At 39.8% G+C, this 23,244-nt stretch overlaps 1 protein-coding gene across 2 annotated transcripts in view; it reads left to right on the top strand.

Moving 5' to 3' along the window:
• The window catches only part of pde8a (phosphodiesterase 8A), a 40,946-nt gene extending 18,256 nt beyond the window's left edge, over window positions 1-22,690 (top strand). The window contains exons 2-22 of one of the 2 annotated variants that reach the window (XM_041035697.1): window positions 2,714-2,770; window positions 5,588-5,778; window positions 6,710-6,766; window positions 6,997-7,051; window positions 7,304-7,392; window positions 7,715-7,793; window positions 8,204-8,344; window positions 9,046-9,134; window positions 9,256-9,307; window positions 9,403-9,445; window positions 11,263-11,340; window positions 11,575-11,645; window positions 12,598-12,762; window positions 15,389-15,437; window positions 15,638-15,773; window positions 15,891-16,089; window positions 17,365-17,582; window positions 18,321-18,453; window positions 19,406-19,570; window positions 19,694-19,823; window positions 20,269-22,690. In XM_041035697.1, coding sequence (XP_040891631.1) covers window positions 2,714-2,770; window positions 5,588-5,778; window positions 6,710-6,766; window positions 6,997-7,051; window positions 7,304-7,392; window positions 7,715-7,793; window positions 8,204-8,344; window positions 9,046-9,134; window positions 9,256-9,307; window positions 9,403-9,445; window positions 11,263-11,340; window positions 11,575-11,645; window positions 12,598-12,762; window positions 15,389-15,437; window positions 15,638-15,773; window positions 15,891-16,089; window positions 17,365-17,582; window positions 18,321-18,453; window positions 19,406-19,570; window positions 19,694-19,823; window positions 20,269-20,375 — 2,304 coding nt within the window. In that variant the 3' untranslated portion in view covers window positions 20,376-22,690. Of the gene's footprint in view, window positions 1-2,713; window positions 2,771-5,587; window positions 5,779-6,709; window positions 6,767-6,996; window positions 7,052-7,303; window positions 7,393-7,714; window positions 7,794-8,203; window positions 8,345-9,045; window positions 9,135-9,255; window positions 9,308-9,402; window positions 9,446-11,244; window positions 11,341-11,574; window positions 11,646-12,597; window positions 12,763-15,388; window positions 15,438-15,637; window positions 15,774-15,890; window positions 16,090-17,364; window positions 17,583-18,320; window positions 18,454-19,405; window positions 19,571-19,693; window positions 19,824-20,268 lie in introns of both variants that reach the window. The other variant, XM_041035621.1, reaches the window with a different exon arrangement.
• The last annotated feature ends 554 nt before the right edge of the window (window positions 22,691-23,244 follow it).

The following is a 23,244-nucleotide window of genomic DNA, read 5'->3' as shown; positions in this document are numbered from 1 at the left end:
CACTATGCCCTGCCGCTCAACAAACTTGTCGTCTGATTAACAAGTGGCCCTGTGCACAGAGTGAGAGAGCGAAATCCCAGTGTGACTGGTACAACACAGCAGCACAGAGCAAGAGGGCGGGATGTGGATTACATAGGCATACACACCATGTCCGTACTGCCCGCCTGCCTGGCCTACATGCTCACTCACTTCCCTTGCTTTGTTTGCCTCTGGTTGAGTGCCAGCGTGATGTTTGCGGGATGCAAATGCTTGGCTGAGTGATTCATTGCAGTGTGTGCATGTGTGTACTGTACAAGAGGAGTATGTTGCCTGAAGAGGTTGGCAGACTGGTTCAGCTGTGTGTGTGTGTGTGTGTGTGGCAGGCTGGCTATTTGAGTTACACAACCTCAGCTGCAGTTGCATTGGCTGTGTCAGTGTCAGTTAGAGAGGGAAGTCTCCGTGGATGGAGACAGAGCGCTGTGCACTGTGTACTAGGCCTCAGCTAGCTGGAGGCTCTGTGGCCAAACTCCATACGTCAAAGACCCTGACCTCAGCTAGTTCACCAACACACAGCATCACAGTGGAAACTTTTTTTTTTTTTTTTTAATGAAGGATATATTTTTGTGCAGCTACCATCTGTGACATTTACCCAGCAATAGTCTATAGAAGAGAGAATGTTTTGTTTCCCCTCCACAGCAAAATAAATGGATGGTTTGATCAAAATTCATAAAGCTGAGGGCTGAGTTATTTGCTCTGGCACATATGGTCAAAGTAATTGAAATCAAATCTGACAACAGAAAAACTAGGTCTTGTTTAGTCAAACCCTCTTGGAAGAGCATTAGTTTGTGGCATTTCCATATGTTAGCCCCTATTATATAGCCTCTCTCTCTCTCTCTCTCTCTCTCTCTCACACACACACACACACACACACACACACACACACACACACACACACACACACACACACACACACACACACACACACACACAAACTAACACATGCTTACTGTCTCTCCAGTGCACATGAGCCTATCATGCGACCAGGTCCTCGTGTCTGTGAAACATCAGATGATCACAGAGCATCAGCTTGTAGCTATCCTGATGCCATACTCCTTGTTTGTGGACAACTACAACAAACGGCCTAGTGTCATGATGACGTCAATTTGGCCACAACCGAGGGCTAATCAGCTCTTTTTTCCCCCTTTGTTGTTTCATGGAGCTTTCAAAAGGCTTACAATTTAGCAAGAAGTGATTTACTGCAGCCCGGCACGCTCTAAAATTCCTCTCTGTATTCCTCCTCACATGTGTAGATTGTTTACGGAGAGGAGGAATTCTAAAGGGATGGCGGTCCGCAAGGGGCTTGGTTGCTATGGTTACTAACCCCTGAGCTGGGTTGCATTTAGCAGGAAGGAAGCTAAATTATTTGCAGACAGAAAAGAGTAAGCTCATGTAGGGAAAGTGTAATGAGTTGAAAACCTGTCTGTCTGTGGAATCTGTTTTTTTTTTTTTTTTTTTGAAACTCTGCTGTATTGTTAAATTAGCTATCAGTTTGTTTTTGCTGAAGAGGTATACAGATCCTTAACTTCAATTAAATGTAGCAATACCATAATGAAGAAATACTGTTACAAAATTTTGTCTAATAGCCTCAAAATATACTTACGATCATTGTCATTATCGATTAACCCACAAATTAGTGTCTCGATTAATCATTTTGTCTATAAAATATCAGAAAATGAATAATACCTCTTATAATTTCCCACAAGCTGAAATCTTGAAATGTGTTTGTCCAACAAACAAAAACCTAAAGGTATTTGTGTTTACTATCATGTGTGAGAAATAAAGGCATAAAATGGTTTTTAGTTTAATTTTCTATCAGACATTTGATTTAGTAATTGACTAATTGTAGCTGTGTATTATTATAAAGGTTTGGGCTAATTTTAATTACTTTATGTAGTTGTGGGTAATTTGTAAATTTCCCCAAGGGTATCAGTCTTATCTTAACCTATAACAATACATCATCATTTATTTGTTGATTATATTTTGTATTAATAATCTGGATTGGTAAAGTATCTAGTAACTAAAGTTATCAAATAAACATAAAGTTGTAGAAAAAAAAGTAAGAGGCTCTAATACTCCAGTTTTACATATTTGACTTTGCAAGTGACACATTACTTCTGTTTGGAGTCTCAAAGACTTCACCTGTAAAACATGGTTAAATACCATGGATTTTTATACGCACCATGTCTGTGACAGTACTTTTTACGCAGCATTAACCCTCCCAAATCCCAAAGAGGTCTGTACAGACTTCCATTAATGGTGTTCATTAGGGTTTGTTCGTAAGAAGTCTCTCTGGGGTGTAACTGATCCTAAACGTAAGTAACATCACCATGTAACAGGACACACTGTACAGTGAATCAATTATTTCCTCATGAGTAACTTGTTAATCACGAGAGATGTGTCATTATTTGGTCATGTAACAATGTTTTACAGTCATATCGGTATTTTGTCTCCTTCATCAAAGGTGCCATCTCAGTTCACCACTACTTTTGTACATGCTGGGTAGGGAAGATTTTGCTGTTACTGTTACCATTGCATGTGTAGCAGTGACACAATGAAGAAGTAATACCAATAAAACTCGAGGATTAAAATACAAACATGAAATAAGTCAGACAAAAAAAAATCATGTTTATGAAATGTCTTTTTTTCTAATCCTTGTTTTCTTCTTATCTTTCAGACCACATTAACAGAGGTGCAATTTGGACCAATGAAGTTATTTAAAGACCCACTTCAGGTATCGTAAAACAATGCCAAACATCTGAATGATTGATGCTTATGTGCTTGAATGCATTAAGACTTTCCACAGAACAACAGAGGTGCTCCAGTGAAATGTTTATATCCATATCATTTAGGGGCTTTTAGCTGAGCCTTGGAGCTAAACTTGGTGTGACTGTCAATATTTGGTAGCATTTTTCAAGGATTAGTATTTCAAAACGCCACCTTCTTTTGTTTGCGGTTAGAACTAATCTTGAATTTCTCAAAGATACCACACCTCGCTAAGAGATTAAAGAAAAAAAAGTCCCCATGCAAACATTCAAAGAAAAGGAGAAAAAAAAAGCTGTTAATGGATGTACTGTGTGCTATGCAGCCTTGGGTTGTCAAGGCAACAAGGCCAAACATTTATGACCAAGAACATACCATAATGAACAATGCACGTTATGGAAGAACTGCACAGAGGATCCATGGATGAGTTTCGTCACTGCAAACAGGACATTCTCTGACGTTCAATGGTTCATTATACAGTTTGGTACTGTGCTTATTCCTTTGGCATGCGTTGCTACTGCTGTGTGAGAACTTGGAGTCTTTGGTCAGATATTGGTCAGACAGAGAGGACATTTGAAGAACTTCACCTTCAGCTCTGAGAAATTATGATGGGAATTTTTTTCACAATTTCTTTTTAATTTCATAACAAAACAATAAATCATGAAAATACTTGCATCCCTATTGCGTAGCTGCTTTAAGTAAAATACAATTATTTACTGCTAAAGGTATTATAACAATAATTATTTGAAGTCAGTGAAAGTCAAAGAAAAGATTTGCATTAGACGTTGTTTAATTTAATTCCATATATAACTGCAGAGTCTCTGCTTTATTGTCTGATGCGCTCCAGTGTGACCACAGTAGGAAAAGGTAGAGGTAGAGAGATATCCCCTTCCTGTTTTTGTCACTCACAGCTGATCCTGTCATGCCCTCCTCCTCTCTACTCCTCCTCTTTTCTCGTGGCTCACAGGATCTGGCCGGCCCTTCTCTGTTTTCAACAATGATGTTTTCTAGACAGAGCAATCACAACCTGCCAAAATGCTCACTACCCCCTTCAAACTATTTTTCTCCTTGTATCAGTCTTTGTCTCTCTGCTACCTTTTCCATCTGTTTCTTTGGATCATAGACAGTGTATCTACATGTACAAAACATTTTTGTGTGAATGTACTATGAGATTGTTTTTTGTTTTTTTTTAATGTATGTTGCACCTCAGGGTATTACTATTGAGTGAGGGGGTATCTGTCTATTATGAGCACAGGCATTTGAAAAGACCATATCTCAGCCTATAATACCCTGCTCCTACGCCTCTGCGGGAATGTTGACTTTTCTACCAACATCCCAATGTGGAATTCTGATCTAATTCCCTGTGCGTACCGAACATAGCTGCAGGACTCGGTGGTGATGTATTTATGACCCGGACACTTAATGCCGCTTGTAGGGAAAATGTTCATATGTGGAATATGGTTTGCATTAGCAACAACCCTCTCAGACGCAAGGGCTCTCTGCTTCAGGCCTGAAGCTGCGTTTGGGTACTTAAATAAAACCACACCAATCATCAGAATGATTCAAAAGGACAACTGTCAAAACAATCTGTCCTCTATTCCCTCATTGTGTGGAGGACAGTAGCTCTAGTTTTCTCAACAAAGTCGTGTCTTTGTGCTCTAACTCAACTTTACAGGTGTGATGCAAACTTAAAACTGCAGAACAAACTTTCTCTTCTTTACGTTCATTCTGTTCCCTGCCAACATTTGGAGATGACGTCTGTTTGAGAGGGTGACTCATGAATCTACTCTTAGTGCAGCACTGCTCTTGGAGGTGGGCCTAAATCTCCGGTCCAGTATTTACGCAAGTAAGGGGTTATATGAAAGTATGCTGGCAGAGAGAGAGCATGCTCTCAATGGCTGGTTTGACGGTAGCAACAGCACTTTCTAGCACAGCCTTGGCAGACCTGTGGGAGGGGCCGCAGCCAGTCAAGGCCACCTCAACTCATTGTGTCATAGATCACGGCAGTGGACAATAAAATCTCTGACGCACACAAGTACGAGCTGAGCCTGATCAATCAGGGCTTGTCCACTGGAGGCCTGAGGTCACAGTCAAGCCCTTACTGCAGTCTGATTATGACGACAAGCGCGAATGGGCACGAATGCACCAATGATGACTTGACACTTGGAGCTGTTGATACACCGAGGCATCAAAATCAACTCTTCTTTGTTCTTTACAGCACTAATCCTATTCTTTTTTTTTTTTTTTTTACCTTTTTTGTAATTGAAGTCATATAATCAATAATGTCAAAAATAAGTTGGTGTCAAATAAGAATATTTGCGGTTCCGCTGTTTATCTCATTGTAAATTAGATGTCACTTTGGCTGCTGGGAAATGGTGATGGGCATTTTTCTCATTTGAGTAACTGATGAGCTGCAAAAATAAGCGACACGTGAATCACGACTAAAAAGTAATCGTGAGTTACAGATCTTAGGTTTTTGGCAGCCAGACCTTCAGCCTTAGTTGACTGTTCTAAAGTTTGGGTTCACAAATATCTGTGATGTCATTAAGAAATAAGTCTGTGGACCATTTTGTCTGTGGAGCTCAAGCTAGAAAATTCACTGCATCTTTTAAAGTACTTCTTAATACCTGCTTATGCACACCTGTTTACATGGAAGATTTTTCTGATGTTTGTTAGATAAATAAAATATTTTTGGTTGAAGCAATACCAGGATGACATTGCAAGAGGTCACTTTAAAATAGAAATTGCTCATTTGGATACATGTGCTTAGTCATCTCTCTTTTTGCAGGTACTTTTAGTTTTTGCCAAAGAGGACAGTCAGAGTAATGGCTTCTGCTGGGCATGTGAGAAGGCTAACTTCAGGTGCAGCATGGCGCGAACACCCGAGTCGGCTCTTGAATGCTTCTTGGAGAAGCATCACGACCTCGTCATCATTGACCACAGACATTCCAGACACTTTGACGCTGAAGCACTATGCCGGTAAGCAGGTTCTGTCATCACCAGTGTACCAGGGTTTGGATGGTAGGTCAGTAGGGTCAAGTTTGCATTCATGTTACAATGACCTGGAGTCGCCAAAGCTAAATGCTGCAACCATTTATCCATCACTTTAGCTTAATGATTTCAACTGTTCACCAACTATGTTTAGCTAATTAAACCATATCTCTGCTTTCAGCTGTTTTAATCATTGATCCATTACTTTTGCTATATATCAAAGCTATATGTTCACTTCTTTTAGCTAACTGTTTAAACCATTTAATTTTAGCATTACTTTTAGCTGTTTCTCCCATTTATTCTCTTCTTTTAGTTATTGTATAATGTATACTGTAACTGTATAAGACTGCTAAGGCCATTGACATAATCCAGACCAGATGTTCTTGATAGAGCCAGTTACAGCGCCCCTTTTCATGTGTTACATTACCTTTGGTAACACGTGTGATTATGACTCTTATGTGGGGGTAAATGGCCAGCTCACTTTGGGCTCACTCGTTTCCATCGCATGCTACCTAGTGGAGTCATGTCAATGAGAAATGAGCGGTGCCTGCCCATACCACTCTATCTTTAGCCTCTGCCCAAACCAAAAACACATTTACAAACATTCATTTGCCCTGCCCAGCGTGTATGTTAACCCTATTCATTTTGGCCAATCCATATGTTCAGTGTACACGCACAAGCTCAGATGAGGAACTAAAGGGCCTTTATGACCACTGGCTGGGGAAAACCACAGGCGGATGAGTGGCCCTGTACACAGCATTCTTTCAGAGGTCTAGGCCTGCTCACAGAGCTCCACCACTGGGCTCTGCCTGCCTGGGAGAATCGGAGCGTGAAAAACTGAAAAATACATTGATTTGATGCCATGGGCTTTTCCACCAGCCTGCCCACTGGCTAAAAGGCTCCCTCTGTTTACATTCAGGTCAATTAGAGCGGTCAACTCTTCAGAAAACACTGTGATAGTCGCCGTTGTGAAAAGGTATGTACAATTCGCTGACCCCCCCTCTCCCTCTCTGCCCTACCTTCTCCTTTTCCTCACTGTCTTTTTAAGTAGCTAATGGCGTGTTGGAGTATTGTCAGAATTAAAATGCATGACTCAGCAGAGGTCTGTAGGCCTGCAGCCTTTCATATGGTGCAACCTGCTGATGTTCTCTAAACAAGCATTGGTCATGTCGATGTTTGGGTGCTAACATGTGTTCTATTTTTAAGGCCAGACAGAGAGGAAGCTTCTGTGATGCCCCTGATCAATGCTGGCTTTAATAGGGTGAGCAACAGTGTGTGTAAATGTGTGCGTGTTTCCTGCTGCGTGTATTTGTCTTATTCTTTTGACTCCAGATTGTAAATTCTTTTTGTTTGCCCAAGAGATAGATAGACACTGAGTTGTCTGTGCTCAAATCACTATTACTAATGGTATTAGAAAACTGCAGCATGTCCTGTAATAGCACTGATTTGAAAATGGGACTTTAGTTGTCTTCGATTGACCCGTGTTGCCTGGTGTTTGCCCTCTGACCCTCAGAGATATGTGGAGAATGCCAATATGATGGCCTGCTACAATGAGCTGCTACAGCTGGAGCACGGAGAGGTGCGGGCGCAGTTCAAACTGAGGTGAGTCGTGCTCTATCATTTGTACAGTGTTGTAGTTATATTTATGATTAGTTACATAGTTCCCTTATTCAAAGCTGTTGCATTGAGAGCAAGATATCAGAAAGAATATCCACTTTTAACAGTTCTACTTTCCTATGGCAGTTTTAATACTTTTTAACTCTAGATTAAACTTTACAAAGTATAAATGTATAGGCTATTATATATATATATATATATATATATATATATATATATATATATATATATATATGTATATAAATAAATGCAGGGCACTGTTTTTGGATGTTTTAACAATGTTCTGTTTTTTCTCTACCTGTACAAGGGCTGGAAATGCTATTTTTACAGCTCTAGAACAAAGCCAAGAGGCCATAGAGATCACTTCTGAAGATCAAGTAATTCAAGTGGGTTTTTAATAGACTTTAATATTTCTTCTTGCTTTATCGTGATGAACAATCGATCTCTCTCTTTCAGTCTGTCCTCCTTGTCTTTCTTTCTCCCTCCTTTCCTCCTGTTTTAGTGTCTGTTCGTGTCTTGTGACCCCAGATCTCAATAGTGATAGATGCTGTCTCTGTCCCTCTAAATGGCCCCTTTTGTTAACATTAAAGCACTGTAGCCTCATGTCATGTCTTCACATAAAATATATGTTTTTGACCTCCGTGAAACATGCAATGAATATGTCAGCTTCTTTGAAAGTGTATTGTTTTAGATGGCAAGATTCATCTTTTGCTAGAGGTCATCACCTTAACTGTGTCTGGACTTCTACAAACAGCAGATCTCTTGTTGTAACACTCTTGTTACCTCTCCTTCACAGTACGTGAACCCTGCATATGAGTCCATTATGGGCTACCAACAAGGCGAGCTAATAGGGAAGGAAATAATAGAAGTGCCTAAAAGTGAGAAGAATAAGCCTGATCTCCTTGAAACAATAAACTCCTGCATACGGAAGGGAAAGGTAATATGCATTCATTAAATTATCTTTTCATGTATGCTATAGATTTCAGGCCAAACATATAATTGGGTTGTTAAATAATGAGGAGCTTAAATGCATTAGGAAATAAATTGTTGTTGATTCTCTTACATATGTAGTTTTGACATACATATAACATAGGTGTCACTGTCGACTATCGCTTCACAATCAGATCAGTCTTGTAAGCACCGTAGATATCCGCTCCTGCCTTTGTATCTGTGCATGCAAGCGTGCACGTGCATCCATGTGTGCTGAAAGTGTGCACCACCGGCCATCCAGCAGCTCTGTTTCATGTGAATAAGAACAGCGGCCGATAGCTGTGCTGTATTCTTACTACACAGAGAGCAAAGGTCAGTCCCAGACAGGCTAACAGCAGGAAAGTCCTTTTTAAGCTGCCACAGCAGTCTGTAGGTGGGGGGGGACATGAAACAAGCTCACCAGACTCCAGGAGCGCTCCCCCTATCCATTAAAGCAACTTGCTGCTCTCTGAAATACTCTGACCCATCACCACCACTTACCACCTAACCTGTACCATAAACACGGCCATGCTACACACAGTCTAAACCCACTTTTAGGACATTTTCAAATCTTATATTTTGTCAGTTTTTATGGTGAAGAGTTCCTAATTGTGATTCTAAGTCTGTACATTATGTGTCTGTATGTTTCATTTCATTTTTATATTCCAGGAGTGGCAGGGGATTTATTATGCCAAAAAGAAGAATGGAGACAGCATTCAGCAAAATGTGAAGATCACACCTGTAATTGGACAGGGAGGGTGAGTGACAGTCTTGCTAAATGTAAATTACATTTCCAGTAACTGAATAATTTTACTAGATTACATATGAATGTATACCTTTATTTTTCCTGGTGTACTAACACGCTTTTGTCATTCACAGTAAAATCAGACACTATGTGTCTATCAACCGGCCTTTCAATGATAATAATAAGGTGAGATGTGTTTCCAGTGTTGCTGATTTAATAATGAATGACAGGAGCTTTCTGGCCTGCATGTATCAATTTGCTTTTGTCCTCTGTCCATGCAGAGCGATAAATCCACTGAACGTGTGCAGGCAGAGTCTCAGACAGGTAAGATCCACCCTCTAATTCTTAGAATGACATTACAGGTGATTTATTAAGCTAAACAATTCAAACAACTGTGGAATCTCACAGGTTTCAGTATTTCAGGTTCTCTCTAGTGGGCAGTTATGATCAGTAATGAGGGAAGTTCTTTCCGTGGCAGTATCAGTTGTGATCTGCCACTAGACTCGTGGATCTGAGGGCCAGCACTGTGTTTGTCATAAGGAAGCACAACAATCAGTTCCAGTGATACACAGATGATACACAGTGCTAATTTTAACTGATTGTTTGCAGACACCAAATATTTGTTGGACGTTAATAACAATAAATTGGAGGTAGTCACATTTGGGAACCTGAGCTTTGTATACTCAGAAACTTTGGAAATATTTCAGCAAATGTGTTGCACCATGCCAGAAAATCATTGTTTTCTTTAATCGTGACCCAAATTTTAAACAGGAGACTAACAGTATGTCCAGTCCTGCTTTATCTAGCTGAGAAATATTTCCAAAGAAATGAATTCTGTCTTTTGTTGACCTTGAAAAAGTTATCCACGCTTTTATTTCCTCTAAACAATTGTTCCTCTCTGTATTGTGATATCAACCTGTAAAGCGAATTCACAGCTGCAACTGATTTCAAAATGCAGCAGCTATGCTCCTGACAGGCGAACAAAACAGGGATCATATCTCTCTTGTGTTGGCGGCCTTTCACCAGCTCATTGAAAAGAAGTGACTCTGAAATCTTGCTGTTTATTTATGAAGCTCTGTATGGTCTTACAGCACAGTATATTTCACTATTATACAACACCCCTACATCGTCTAGGTCTTCTGATAAGGGGCTCTTAAGGTTGATTGTGCTTCAAGAGTTATAGTTCAATCCTACCAAAAGTTAGTCGGCATAGCCGTTTGCCATTTTGAAAAATGTATTAAAAGCTTTCTTTTTAATCTCTCTGGTCTTTCCATCTGTATTGTTTTAAGTTGTTTTAATCCTTACTTTACTGTTTGTTTGTGTATTGCTAGTGTGTTTTATTAAAGCGCATTTGGAAATTGCAAAAATTGCGTCATCTTTAACTGAAATATACAGTATATCCAAAGTAGAACAGTCTGCCTACTCAGACAAACTGTCCCTTATTGCTGTAAATATCTAGTCGTCATATGTGATGCTAAGTCTAAATTAAAGCAGGAAACCACAGTACAAATGAAGATAAGTAAAAAAAAATGTGACTTTAGCATTGGACTGGCAAATTTTTTATTTTTTATTATATTTAACTGTCAAGAAATTCCGTGAAAAATTTAATGGGTTTTATATTCAGCTAATGTTCATGAGGCTGAGCACCGCCCTTATCCTTTAAATGCCTAGGACAGATCTGATCTGAAATTAAATACATTCTAATATCTACTGTTTTCTATCCATGGATTTGGCTTGTGAGGTTGACTTACTGATCCAAATTTTCCAAGTACTGGAGTACTTCCAGTAGCCTCCTGGGTGCAGGATGTTTAATATTACATAAAATGATTGTATTTCACTTTGTTGCGCAAGGCTTAAGTCTCACTTTTGCACCTTTTGTTCCCAACTTTGACCAATTATTAGAGTTTCACTAGATTGAAACTTCAAAACTTATGTGAAACAACAGAATCACTTAGTCGAGTTATAGCGATCAAAAACAGACTGCTTAATTCTGTTTAGCCCAATTTAGATCTCTCATCCTCCTGCCAAAGATATAGAGACTGGTGCCAAAGTCAGCTTTGTCACCAAACTTGAACTGTGTCAGTATGTGTGTGTGTGTGTGTGTGTGTGTGTGTTAATGTAAGGTGTTATCTTCTCCCCAGACATCCAATCCAGTAAGCACAAAGACCGGAGGAAAGGCTCTCTGGACGTCAGATCCACAACGTCTCGGGGGAGTGATGGTGAGAGTGAAGGGAGATAGATGATGGAAAAAAAATGGGCGTTTCTTGTCAGCTTATGAAACCGTCCCAGTTGTCTGTTTGCATTAAGTGTTGATTGGACACACACACACACACAAACAAACTCATTAGAAAGTAGCTGGAAAACTGCAGCTTAATTTGTTATTGAATCTTCCCCTTTCAAACTTGGGCTGAATAAAAGTTCAAGCTTATAATATGGGGATGTCTTGTTTTCAGGGAGCTCACAGCGAAGGCACTCCTCAATGGCCCGCATCCACTCCATGACTATAGAAGCTCCCATCACCAAGGTGGGTTCATCTCCTTCCACATCATCCCTTCTAGCCCCCATCATATGATTAGCACTTTGTACTGATGTTCTATATCTCATGACTGAACTCTTGGGTTATAAAATGCCACAACCGCCATGAGCTCTTCTTGTACAGCTACTAGCACTGAGTTTGAGGCCATGCATACCATGTCAAGAGGAGATAGGCTGATAAAATGCCACATTTCATGCACAAGACAGGAAAGCATGCTGGACCAGAATGACCTGCTGTTTCAGTGGTTTATGCAGTCTGCAGCCTGGATGGTCGGAAACACAGAAAGTCCCCAGGGATGGGTCATATGACACACTGCAGTTCCTCTGCTGTATCATTTGACTGTGTAGTCAGTCCCTGTAGGCGTCATCCTCTCCAGAATAAAGCACTGATAGAACTGCTGGTACTGTTTGTGTTTGTGTGGAAGTGAGTTTGCTAGAACTTGTGTTCTTGCACATGCTTGCTGACCTCGCCAAAGGTGCCCATTGTTAGAACTTTCAGAACCTCCAAGTTCACGTTGGTGTAAAAATGTAAATTTCTCAGTATGTTTTCTGAGCATCACACTGCTGTGCTCGTCCACTCATGTTTTTAGCGCTTTAGATATGTTTTTAAAATAAAATCTTTTATTACTTTTAGAGACACAGAGTCCGTCTTACATGCTTTTATCTCATTCCTTGATTATTGCAGATGCCGCTTCATTTAAAGACATCTTTTGAAATTTTGGATATCTGTTATATCTTGCTGAGAGCTGAGTGAAACGCTCAATACCACTGGAGTCAGTAGCCAGTTTAGGTTAGCTTTAGGTTAGAATTAAGAGGTATGACCACATCGCTAAGGTTTTAGCTTCTTTACAGTCAGGGCCCAGAGGCTTTGGAGTGTTTTTATTATTGTTGGTTTTTGCAAAAATGCAGATAAACATTGCCTTTCTTATTTTGTCTTCCAGGTAATCAACATCATCAATGCAGCACAGGAAAGCAGCCCTATGCCCGTAGCAGAAGCCTTGGATCGGGTACTGGAGATCCTGAGGACCACTGAGCTCTACTCCCCACAGTTGGGCACCAAGGATGAAGACCCCCATACAAATGATCTTGTGGGGGGGCTGATGACAGTAAGCATCAGGTCCTTTAGAGCATGAGGGTCCTTCAGTAAGTCTGAAAACCCCAAACAGCTTCCTTCCCTTACAAACGAATTGACTCCTATATGATTAAACACACATCAGAGCGTTCCACAGTGCAGAATTCCACAGTGATAATGTCCGTGAAGCTTTTACTATGAAAGCCTGTGATAATGTGTTGAACGAAAGAAATGCAGAGAGATGCAGAGAGTATTTCTGTTCATATTTGCGGGAGGGAGAGAGAGACACAGAGAGAGAGATTAACAGACAGCAATGGTGAAGTACAGAAGTAGAAAGAGTGCCAAGTTGGCAGTCTTGGCAACAACCCCAAAGGAAGTGTTAGATTGTCCTTTGTGCTCCTGTAGGCTGGAGAGGAAAGCCCACCCCACCCTCTCTTTCTCCCCCCTCTCCCTCTCATCTCTCTCTCTCCCTCTCTTTCTCTCTGCACACTCTGCACACATGCACACAGTCACACTCACATGAACCTCTTCCTCTCAACTCCGCAGGCCTGGAAACATCCTGTTCTTTGGATCAGATGAATAAGCATGGCTTTACTTATACATGTACACTGTGGACACACAGAGGCAGAGAGGTGTCACACATAGTCCTTTCCCAGAAAGATTTGTTCTGCATGAATGATCAAGGCTGATGAAACCAGAAAACCACAAGATGTTTGTTTGGGTTTAGAAGATTATTTTTGTACAGCCATATTGGTTTATGAAGAACCTGGCTGCATTTCTTGGCTTTGCTCTCAGAAGACCCAGTTAACATTAAGAGAGGAGCTGTCATCTTTCTGATGAGAAAGTCTTAAAATAGCCAGTGTGTACAGAGGCAGCGCCACCATGAGACAATGCTCGGGTCAAAGATGAGCCAGTCTCCTCTTCCTTTTTCACTTGTGAAGTAAACATTTCACTCTGCGACACACACCCATGTACTCACTAACGCCCAAAAATATATCTTGCACCAGAATGACTGAGTGATAAAGGCCTCTCACTTACAAAGATGACAAGTGGCAGAAATGTTGTTTGATATGCTCACAATGTTTTTTTTTCATGTATCTTTTAATATTTTCATAACATACAGGAGCCTGAGGACATTGTTTTATGCCATGTAACAACACATTCAGTTCAGAATGATTTCATTGTTGCTTCATGTCACAGTTATTCATTGAGAGACACATTTAAACAATGTTCACAGTGACGAACATACTACCACATACATACTAACATGCTGATGTTTAGCAGGTACATAGTTTAACATGGCCACCATGTTAGTTTAGCCTGTTAGCATGCTAGCATTTGCTGATTAACAGTAAACACACAGTACAGCTGCGGTTGATGGGAATGTCATTAGTTTTGCAGATTTGCTCATAAACCAAAGTTTTGGACAAATTAAAATTTAACCTAATAATGGCACCAGAGGAAATGTTAAGGTCAACAAGGTTATCCTGTGAGGAACTTGAATGTTTGTGCAAGATATAACATTAAGACAGTTCAAAACTACAAATGTCAGCCTCATGGCCATTCTAGAGGAAAAGCCATTATTATTCTTCCTCTGGGGACCATGACAGACCATCCAAAAGGTGTTAAAATATTAGTGTGGAAAGTAGATTCATCAACCTGCTGAGATTACAAGCCACAGTACTGGTGAGGCTAAAAATAGTTTGATCCACCTTTTCTAAACATGTAGTCTGTTAAACACAGCTGATAAATCACAGTCCTAGAAGAGCTGGATCATTATACCTTTAACCACTGAGAAGCAGTCTTTAATTATTTGGGTGATGAAGTGTTACCCCATTGATAAGCCTCATTTGCCATCACAGCATGCAACAATGCCCAGAGGCACATGTCATAATAGATTATGACATATGTTCATAAATTATCGTAGTATAATTTCTGACACAACTATTACAGTTCATAAATATGGTAATCATTTTTCAGACTGTATATTGCTTTCATTAATAAGCTCAGTTTGGCTGCCTCATCCCTCCACTCCCTCTCTTTGCTAGTGGGAAAAAGAAATGAGGTGTCAACATAACAAAGCCTCCAAGATATTGTGTCATAGCATGGATGAAAGAACACTCATAAAAGTGCTAATATGGAAAAATCAGTGAAATCCATGTCTTTGTTTCTTGTAATTTCCACTGTTGTTATTTGTTAGGGTCTCACCTCAGTCAAAATGTACTTCCTGCTGTACCATGGTCAAAACATAGGGAGGCATTCTGACAGATCCAAAATCCAACTTTCTTTTTTAAATCTAACTGACATATAAACACAGGTCTTTATTGTTCTCTTTGCTGGGAAGGTCATTTGAAAATGACTCCAGTTATGGTTCAAGGATTTTAGGCTGTTATCCCCCCCCCCCCCCCCACCAGAAACGTTAAAATCAAACTAAAGTGACAGGGTGTTCAAAAAGTGATAATGTTTTATTATCTACTTTCAGATGGAAATCCCACCTGCCTCATGGCTAAATCTGAGTTTGTTTTTATTTCGAAGCTTCTTGAAGTTTTTTGTCATCATAATGCTCCTAACACTGATAAATTTATAAACTGTATATATGCAGTCAATTTTTTACCCTTGTTACTTCAGTCCCTGATTCTTTCTTTCTTTCATGTTCACAGGATGGTTTACGCAGATTGTCAGGAAATGAATACATATTTTCCACCAAACGTAAGTTTACATAAAGCATACAGGATGATATCAAGTGCTATGCTGTGTTCTACACTTAAGTTTCTAATTTCTTATTCTGTTATTAAAAACTAAAAATAATTTTTCTTCTTGTAGTTCATCCAGAGGTAGTGAACAACAATTTTCTAACTTCCCCTTCTTTGTTTGAATGCATACTCTCTTGTCTTTTCCTTTGCTTACAGAGCCCCACCATATCCCTAGTCACCTGATAACTCCTCTGTCATTAAATGACATCCCCCCTCGTATTGCCCAGACCATGGAGAATGAGGACTCTTGGGACTTTGACATCTTCAACTTGGAGGCTGCAACCATGAAACGGTGAGGCAACAACACAGTTAAGGGTTACCAGAGGGACTGTGTCTAATTTTTTTTAGTGTGGAAGGAGCGCTTGGTATGAGCATGTATATTAAACTACCATGCTGAATCCTCCCACAGGCCTTTGACCTATTTGGGCCTGAAGATCTTCTCCCGCTTTGGGGTCTGCGAGTTCCTAAACTGCCCTGAGGCAACTTTGCGCTCCTGGCTACAAGTGATTGAAGCTAACTACCACTCCAGTAACTCCTACCACAACTCCACTCATGCAGCCGATGTCCTCCACGCAACAGCATATTTTCTCTGCAAGGAGAGGGTCAAGGTAAATTGACAAATAGTAATAATTACTAATAAACCCTGCTGTTTTAAAAATGGATAAACTTGCTTAGGCATAACACTAAAAATATGACTTATTGATTAGCCAATGGACAGAAATTCAGTTGGCAGCTATTTTGATAATGGACTGATTGGGGAAAAAATTATTTTATTAGTTATTTTTCAAATGAGAAATGGCAAACGTTTACTGGTTGCAGCTCTTGAAATGTGTGTTTTTACTGCCTTTTTTGTCTTATGTGATAGTGAATTAAATATCTTTGGGTTTTTTAAAACAAAACAGGCAATTTGAAGATGCCACCTCAGGGTTCCGGGATATTGTGATGGCTTTTATCACTCTTTTTCCGGCATTTTATTGACCAAATGAACTTCAATATGTTTCTCAAAGTCAACATATTGACATGTTCTGCTACCATATTTTTTTTTTTACAAATGTTCACCACTGCTTTGGTTGTGAACCCAAACACCTACAGTATCTAGATGTTGGGATTTTCTACCATCAAGCACGGCTCACTGCTCAGTCTTGACTTGAGAATGTCCCTTCTGAGCCTACATTATCCTTGAGAGTCGTGGTTTTGCCCAAGTGTGTCAGTGGCTCAGTGGCTGGTGGAGGGCGTGCACTGGCTAAGCTGATTACCAAACTGTCTATTTCTGATTTCAGTGGAGGGATCTTTCATTGGCTTAGCCAGTTACATCACCTAAGGTTAATGAATCCCTGGAAGTCTACAGACAGAAGACAAATGCAGATTAATTTGAAAATCAGGAATTATCTAGGAATTATCTTGATGATCTTTTTTTTTTATCATAGTTTTTGTTTTCGCTTTATATACTGCTTCATTACAGCTGCATAATGCTATCATATAATATATTGGGTGACTTTAGAAATATACATTTTACTATCAGCCAGTTGAATGTGTTTTGTATTTTGGGAAAGTTTAGTGTCTGCTGTAAATGCATCCAAATTTAGTTGAACATTACATTTTAATAACCTGGTAATAAATCACAACTGTATAGAGCTACTTCTTGCTGCAGACTAAACAACGCACGTCACAGTTGAGTTGATAGTAGGATGAGACATGTTTAGAGAATGTAGTGGAAAGTTATACTGTGCCAGCGCTTGGCCTAGTCTGTCATTCAGAACTGCCAAACTTCAGCCCTGAAAACAATAAAACCAAGGTTGTAACATGCCAGACTTTTCCTTTAATGCCCAACAATCTGCCCAGGTTCATATTTCCATTGTTTTTCGTGGCATTTGCACCAACAGCAAAGTTTGGATCCCATTGACGAAGTGGCTGCTCTGATTGCTGCTACTGTGCACGATGTAGACCACCCAGGCCGCACCAACAGCTTCCTGTGCAACGCAGGAAGCGAGCTGGCCATTCTCTACAATGACACAGCTGTGCTAGAGAGCCACCACGCAGCACTGGCCTTCCAGATCACCACGAGAGATGATAAGTGCAACATCTTCAAGAACATTGAAAGGTGGGAGATTCATCACACGAGGAATCACCCCCAAAAAATTAAAGTTATCATTATCTGTTATCGACTTTGACTGTTCATAGATCAGTTGAAGATCACAGACTCATCAAACACAAGTGGTTTTATGAGAAGATCAAAATGATTATTAGATTATCAGAATAGTTGGCGATAAATTTTAAATTTATCGATTAATGGACTAATCACTGCAGCTCACTAGGAATAAAACCACATGAAGACTTTTTGTAAACTGTTTTATTACATAAATATTTTGTGATAGAATATTTGTGTGTCAGTACATAAGATTGACAAAGTCATATTTTGTGTATTGAAATTCTTATTAAAAATATTTATGTATTGAAGCTCTTATGAAAAATAGTTTGCACTACAGTCATCACCTGAAGTATCATAGGGGACAGGCTAAGTCTGCATATGTGCCAATGAAAACAATGCTGTGTGTGTGTTGACAGCGGCAGGGTAGTAATGTGATTTGAGTCCCAAAGCAGAATAGCTCACATGTGCTGGTCCCCTCTGAGGGGGAAGGTGAACAAAGCATCCATTCATCGCCACTGTCATTGCAGTCAGAGGAGGAAAGCTGTTCACACGGGTTTCTGTGCTATTTACCACACTGTCATATTCTCTTTCTCCTCTCTCCTGCCTTCACCTCCTTCTCCCACCTGATTTCTGTCCATCTCTCTCTCTCTCTCTCTCTCTCTCTCTCTCTCTCTCTCTCTCTTTCTCTAGGAATGAATATCGAACACTACGACAGGCCATCATTGATATGGTGCTCGCAACTGAGATGACTAAACACTTTGAACACGTAAACAAATTTGTCAACAGCATCAACAAGCCACTGGCTGCTTTGGAGGAGAATGGGGTGAGATTAAAAATTAAATCGTGCTGAAACGCTTTTAAATGTTTCTAAATGTTTCTATATTTCATGTTGTGTCACACAGGAGCATTCAGACTCTATATAAATACTAACTACTGTAATCTCATTCTGTCACTCACATGCTTTCGAGGAATCGTACTTAGTCCAACAGTATGAAAGCAACAATAGTTTAAGAGCTTGAAAGATGATGATACTGGTTCGGGGGACTTGTGGCCTGTTGTTGCCTGGGCACAGATATCTTTGTGGAGAGAGAATTTTACAACTTGGTAACATCTTTCTCGTCTCTGTGTGGAATGCTCAGCACAGGCATTTAAAAGTCCTCTTGCCTTTTAAAGGCAGGAATGATATGAATAAATTATCTGAATGGTGAATTTCTCTAAATTCTTCTTGAATGCAATCACTTTCAGTTTAGACACTGTGCATTTGAGTGTGGTATAAAGTGGAATAAATTGGAATGGAGGTTAAGTTTAGCTAATAAAAGAAGTTACAGATCCTTTGAGAATATACAGTGCACTGTCATTTAATCATAGAGTTAACTTGGAGACTTGAAGGTTTAGAATAAAATGGAGACCTCACTCATCTTGATTCAGAAAAAGAGACCTTCTGTACTTCTGCTTAACATAATTGTCAGTGAATTCAGTCTTACAGTAACTTGCAAATCATGTGACTGCATGAAGCGTGCTATACTCTTTTACATGTAAGTGTAAGTCACAATAGTTACACACACTGAATATAGACCCTCCTTCTCCATAAAGAAAACTAAAACTTTTATCTGCTGTAAGTTCCATACTTTATCTTCTCGATTTGGTTCATGCACAGACACAGTATTTTTTAAAGTCGTTCAGCTGCTGTGTGCGATAAGGAGCTGCCTGTTGCCACTAATAAGTAGAACTTCAGTTTTCTTTGTGCTAATGGTCTGTTTCTTTTTCTTTTCTAGGGAAACAGTGACGAGGAATCTGTCAAAAGCATTCTGACATCCCCTGAGAATCGCATCCTAGTCAAGCGGATGCTGATTAAGTGTGCAGACATCTCCAATCCATGCAGGCCTCAGGAGCTCTGTATAGAATGGGCTGGGCGCATCTCAGAGGAGTATTTTGCACAGGTAATGGGGAAAAATAACATGGTGTTGACGGTGTGGGGAGATGGATGCAGTAGCCGCATTGTGTGTGTGCATTTATTTATTTATGTAATGTGATGCTCACTTGTTCCTTCATCTCTGTTACAGACAGATGAGGAGAAGAGACAAGGTCTACCAGTGGTTATGCCTGTGTTTGACAGAAACACATGTAGCATCCCAAAGTCCCAGATTTCCTTCATAGACTACTTCATTACGGACATGTTTGATGCATGGGATGGTAAGACTGTGCAGCACAATGGAAACACTAGAGATACATTCACTGCTATGGATCTGCGCACTATTAGGTTTTACTTTAATTTTAGAGCCATGTACTATGTAGCATAGACAATCACATTTCAAACACACAAATAACGCACACAATGGACAATTATTTCTTCACTAAATCAGACAATTGTAAGTGGCATGTATAATGTTTACAAGTATTATTGAGTTTTATACTCAATGACCTACACACAGTGAGGAATACAGATTTTAAATTTGGGAAAAAGAGAGGACTGACATGGGATTTGTTCTGGGAATTGATACTCTGTATTAGCAGATATCCTGAGTTGAGATATAACAATTGGTAACGGGAGAAAAAAAGCTGGATTGGTGATTTAAACATTTTGAGCCAGGCTGTCTTATCTGATTTTAACCCTCAACTTCTTTTGTCTTCTCCTCAGCTTTTGCAGACCTCCCCAATCTTATGCAGCACTTGGACAACAACTTCAAGTACTGGAAAGGCCTGGATGAAAGGAAACTGCACAGCCTGCGACCGCCTCCAGAGTAGGCGCTGCAGTGTTCGGCCCTGGGACCCAGTCCGGGGTAGCCGTCTTCACTCCTGCTGGGGCATCTCTCTCCCTGCCAGCCCAGCCAGCCAAAGGGCCTCCTCGCCTTCACTCTCCTGCTTCTGTAGCACGCCAAGCATCCACACATCTGTCGATGCAGTAAACACAGAAGGACTTCCTAACAGCGAGTTGTGGCAGTAACATTGCTGGCTTTACAGCTCCGTCAGATGAGAACTGTGACAAATAGACACGGACACAAACAGCATCCTTATGAACTTCTTGTGCCTCTCAGGCATTTGCAGTGTAGCTGGTCAACTGACATAACTGAGAGAGGGTCCTTACAGGCCTCCTGGCAAAGCATCCGTCCCCTAACTACCACGTGGGCTCAACTGTTTGCCTGTGAAAGTTGCTGTTGAGTACAAACTGCTTGTTTACTGAAGGAGCGAGCAACACTGGAGGAGTGGATGGAAAAGTGTGGTCTGGATATCAAAGTGTCCAATCCTCGTCAGGCCATATAATCACCTTTGACCTCCATCCCTGTGCTTGCAGCAAGGCAGGACTGCTCCTTCTGCCCCTGGAGGCCACACCATGAAAGAACACTCCACTGCCTTTTTTTTTTTTTTTTTTGTGGCAATATTTTCATGTGTCCTTCAGAAACACATCCGAGTTGACACGTAGCTGTCATAACAGACATGTGGGGAGGGAGGGGTGCTTTCTTTTTGGGTCAGGGAGTGGATCTTTATGTTAGGCCACTGCTGAGAGACAAAAACCTCAACATCATGATCATAGGTAACTAATTACAGATGATTTGGTATGTTAATTTTTCTTAGATGTTCCATATTTTCTATATTAAAATTCATAAATGAATTAGTTGATAAATAAATAAGAACAAATGAATTTAAAAGAGAGAGAAAAGCCAAAGCTGATGAAGACAAATACTACTATAACTCTCAAAAATTTACAATTATTATTCATATGAAGCATTACCATATTAAACATTTTTATTTTCTTATCAAAAGTACAGTACCAGTTTGAATGAACACTTTTGTATTGCACTGTAAACAATATTAGAAATGTCTACGTCTCAGTGATTTGTCCAGGGATGGGATGTTGCATTGGAGAATAAGCTGTTATTGTTGATCATCAGGAGTTTGTATGTGTGTGTGTGTTTGTGTGTATGTGTGGGTGTGTTTCGGTTGTAGGTGCAGGCGCGTGGGTGTATTCATTGTTGCAACAATCCCTTACTCTTGGTTTAATGCTGTAAACCGCTTGACATTTGACAACAGCAGAAATATGTGAAAACATTTTGGACTTGAAAATTTTTTCTCCCAGAAATTTTTGTATCTGGTTTATCCTACTGAAAAGACTGCCTTATTTTATACAATATTTATACAGTACATCCCACTGTGCAACTGCAACGGACATCTGGAGTTTTTATTATAACATAGTCAGAAGGTTATGTTCAAGTAAATCTCAATATTTTTATAGACAATGAATTTTACACTGGATTTGCAGCAAATGAGATCAGCCATTCTAGCTATCTGAATACCTGTGAATTGAATGGTCACATGGAGCATGTATACAGAGAACTAAATGGTTAAGAAGGATGTGGATCGCAGAGTTGTCTATCACTGTCTTTAAGCAGTCTCCTAGAGGCCAGCTTGCATTGATTTTTGATCAACCATCATTCTATTTTGGCCACTTGTCCAACATCCTTATGCACAGACCCAGGGAACAGTTTTTTGTTCAAGGTTGGTTTCAGATTAGGATACTAATATATGTTAAAGATTGTTGCTTATTAAGAATATTTCCTCTTTAAACAGTATATAAATGCCATAACAGCTAAGCAAATGATGGTTAATAAGATGTATTGACCATGGTTATCTTTGTTTCTCTCTTATGACAGAATTGTACACTCAATCAGGGGATTTGTTTGTTCCTTCTGATTCTCATCTTGGTCTGAAGGCATGGAAAAAAATTAGAAACTATTCAATGAAAAATAAAATAATGTCAATTATAAGTTTACAGTCTATTTCCTTTGATAATTCAGTGTCTGTCCTCTTCCTTATGTCGCTCATTCTATATTAGCCTATAGTATAGCTTAGAAATATATTGAATTTTTGCACCAAGTCTATGTAGCTATCTGACTACCTCTGTGGGTTTCTTGTTATTCTTTGAACAATCTTAATTTTAGAAAGATAAGAGATAAGGAATGAATCAAAGGTTTTCAGTTTTGTTTTTTGTTTATTTTGTTTTGTTTTTTGAAAGGAGGCAAAAGATGCATCTCAAACTACATGTTGGCTTGCTGAGACCCTGGCTTGGACATCTATTGTACCTACTGTAAAAAATGACATTAGAAACCAAAACTCATTTTCAGTATCACTGAGAAGGCACATCAAAGAAATCCACTTTTCTTCTACCAAACTGGGATACTGTCCAGTGTCAACAATGACTGATAGAATACCTAATACCAACCTAAAGTAGGAACAGCCTTACTCTTCTCCTCTGGGTCACTCCTCATTTATCATTTAAAAATATTAAAAACTATTAAAGCATAAACAGACAAACCGTTAAAAATGAGAGTTACATAAATTATTCATATTTCCACTGCTGATCTGCCACATGTGGTTAAAGAGAGACTATGTAACTCTGGCTGAGCAGTGGCCATTGTGGCTAAACTATTTGTCATTTAGCTTAAAAGAGATCTGTTCCATATGGGGTACAATCCCTGGGGTCCATATATGTCTACAGAGTCACAGACACCACCATGACAACATAATATCCCACATAACGTGTACTATGGTGGCAGGACATAAAAAAACTACTTGGTTAAGTTAGGAAATGATTGTGGTCATGGTTAAAAGAAGACAA

The sequence above is a fragment of the Toxotes jaculatrix genome, chromosome 1 (assembly GCF_017976425.1).
Source record: "Toxotes jaculatrix isolate fToxJac2 chromosome 1, fToxJac2.pri, whole genome shotgun sequence".
NCBI classification, from domain to species: domain Eukaryota; kingdom Metazoa; phylum Chordata; class Actinopteri; family Toxotidae; genus Toxotes; species Toxotes jaculatrix.
This window is presented reverse-complemented; position numbering and strand designations above follow the sequence as displayed.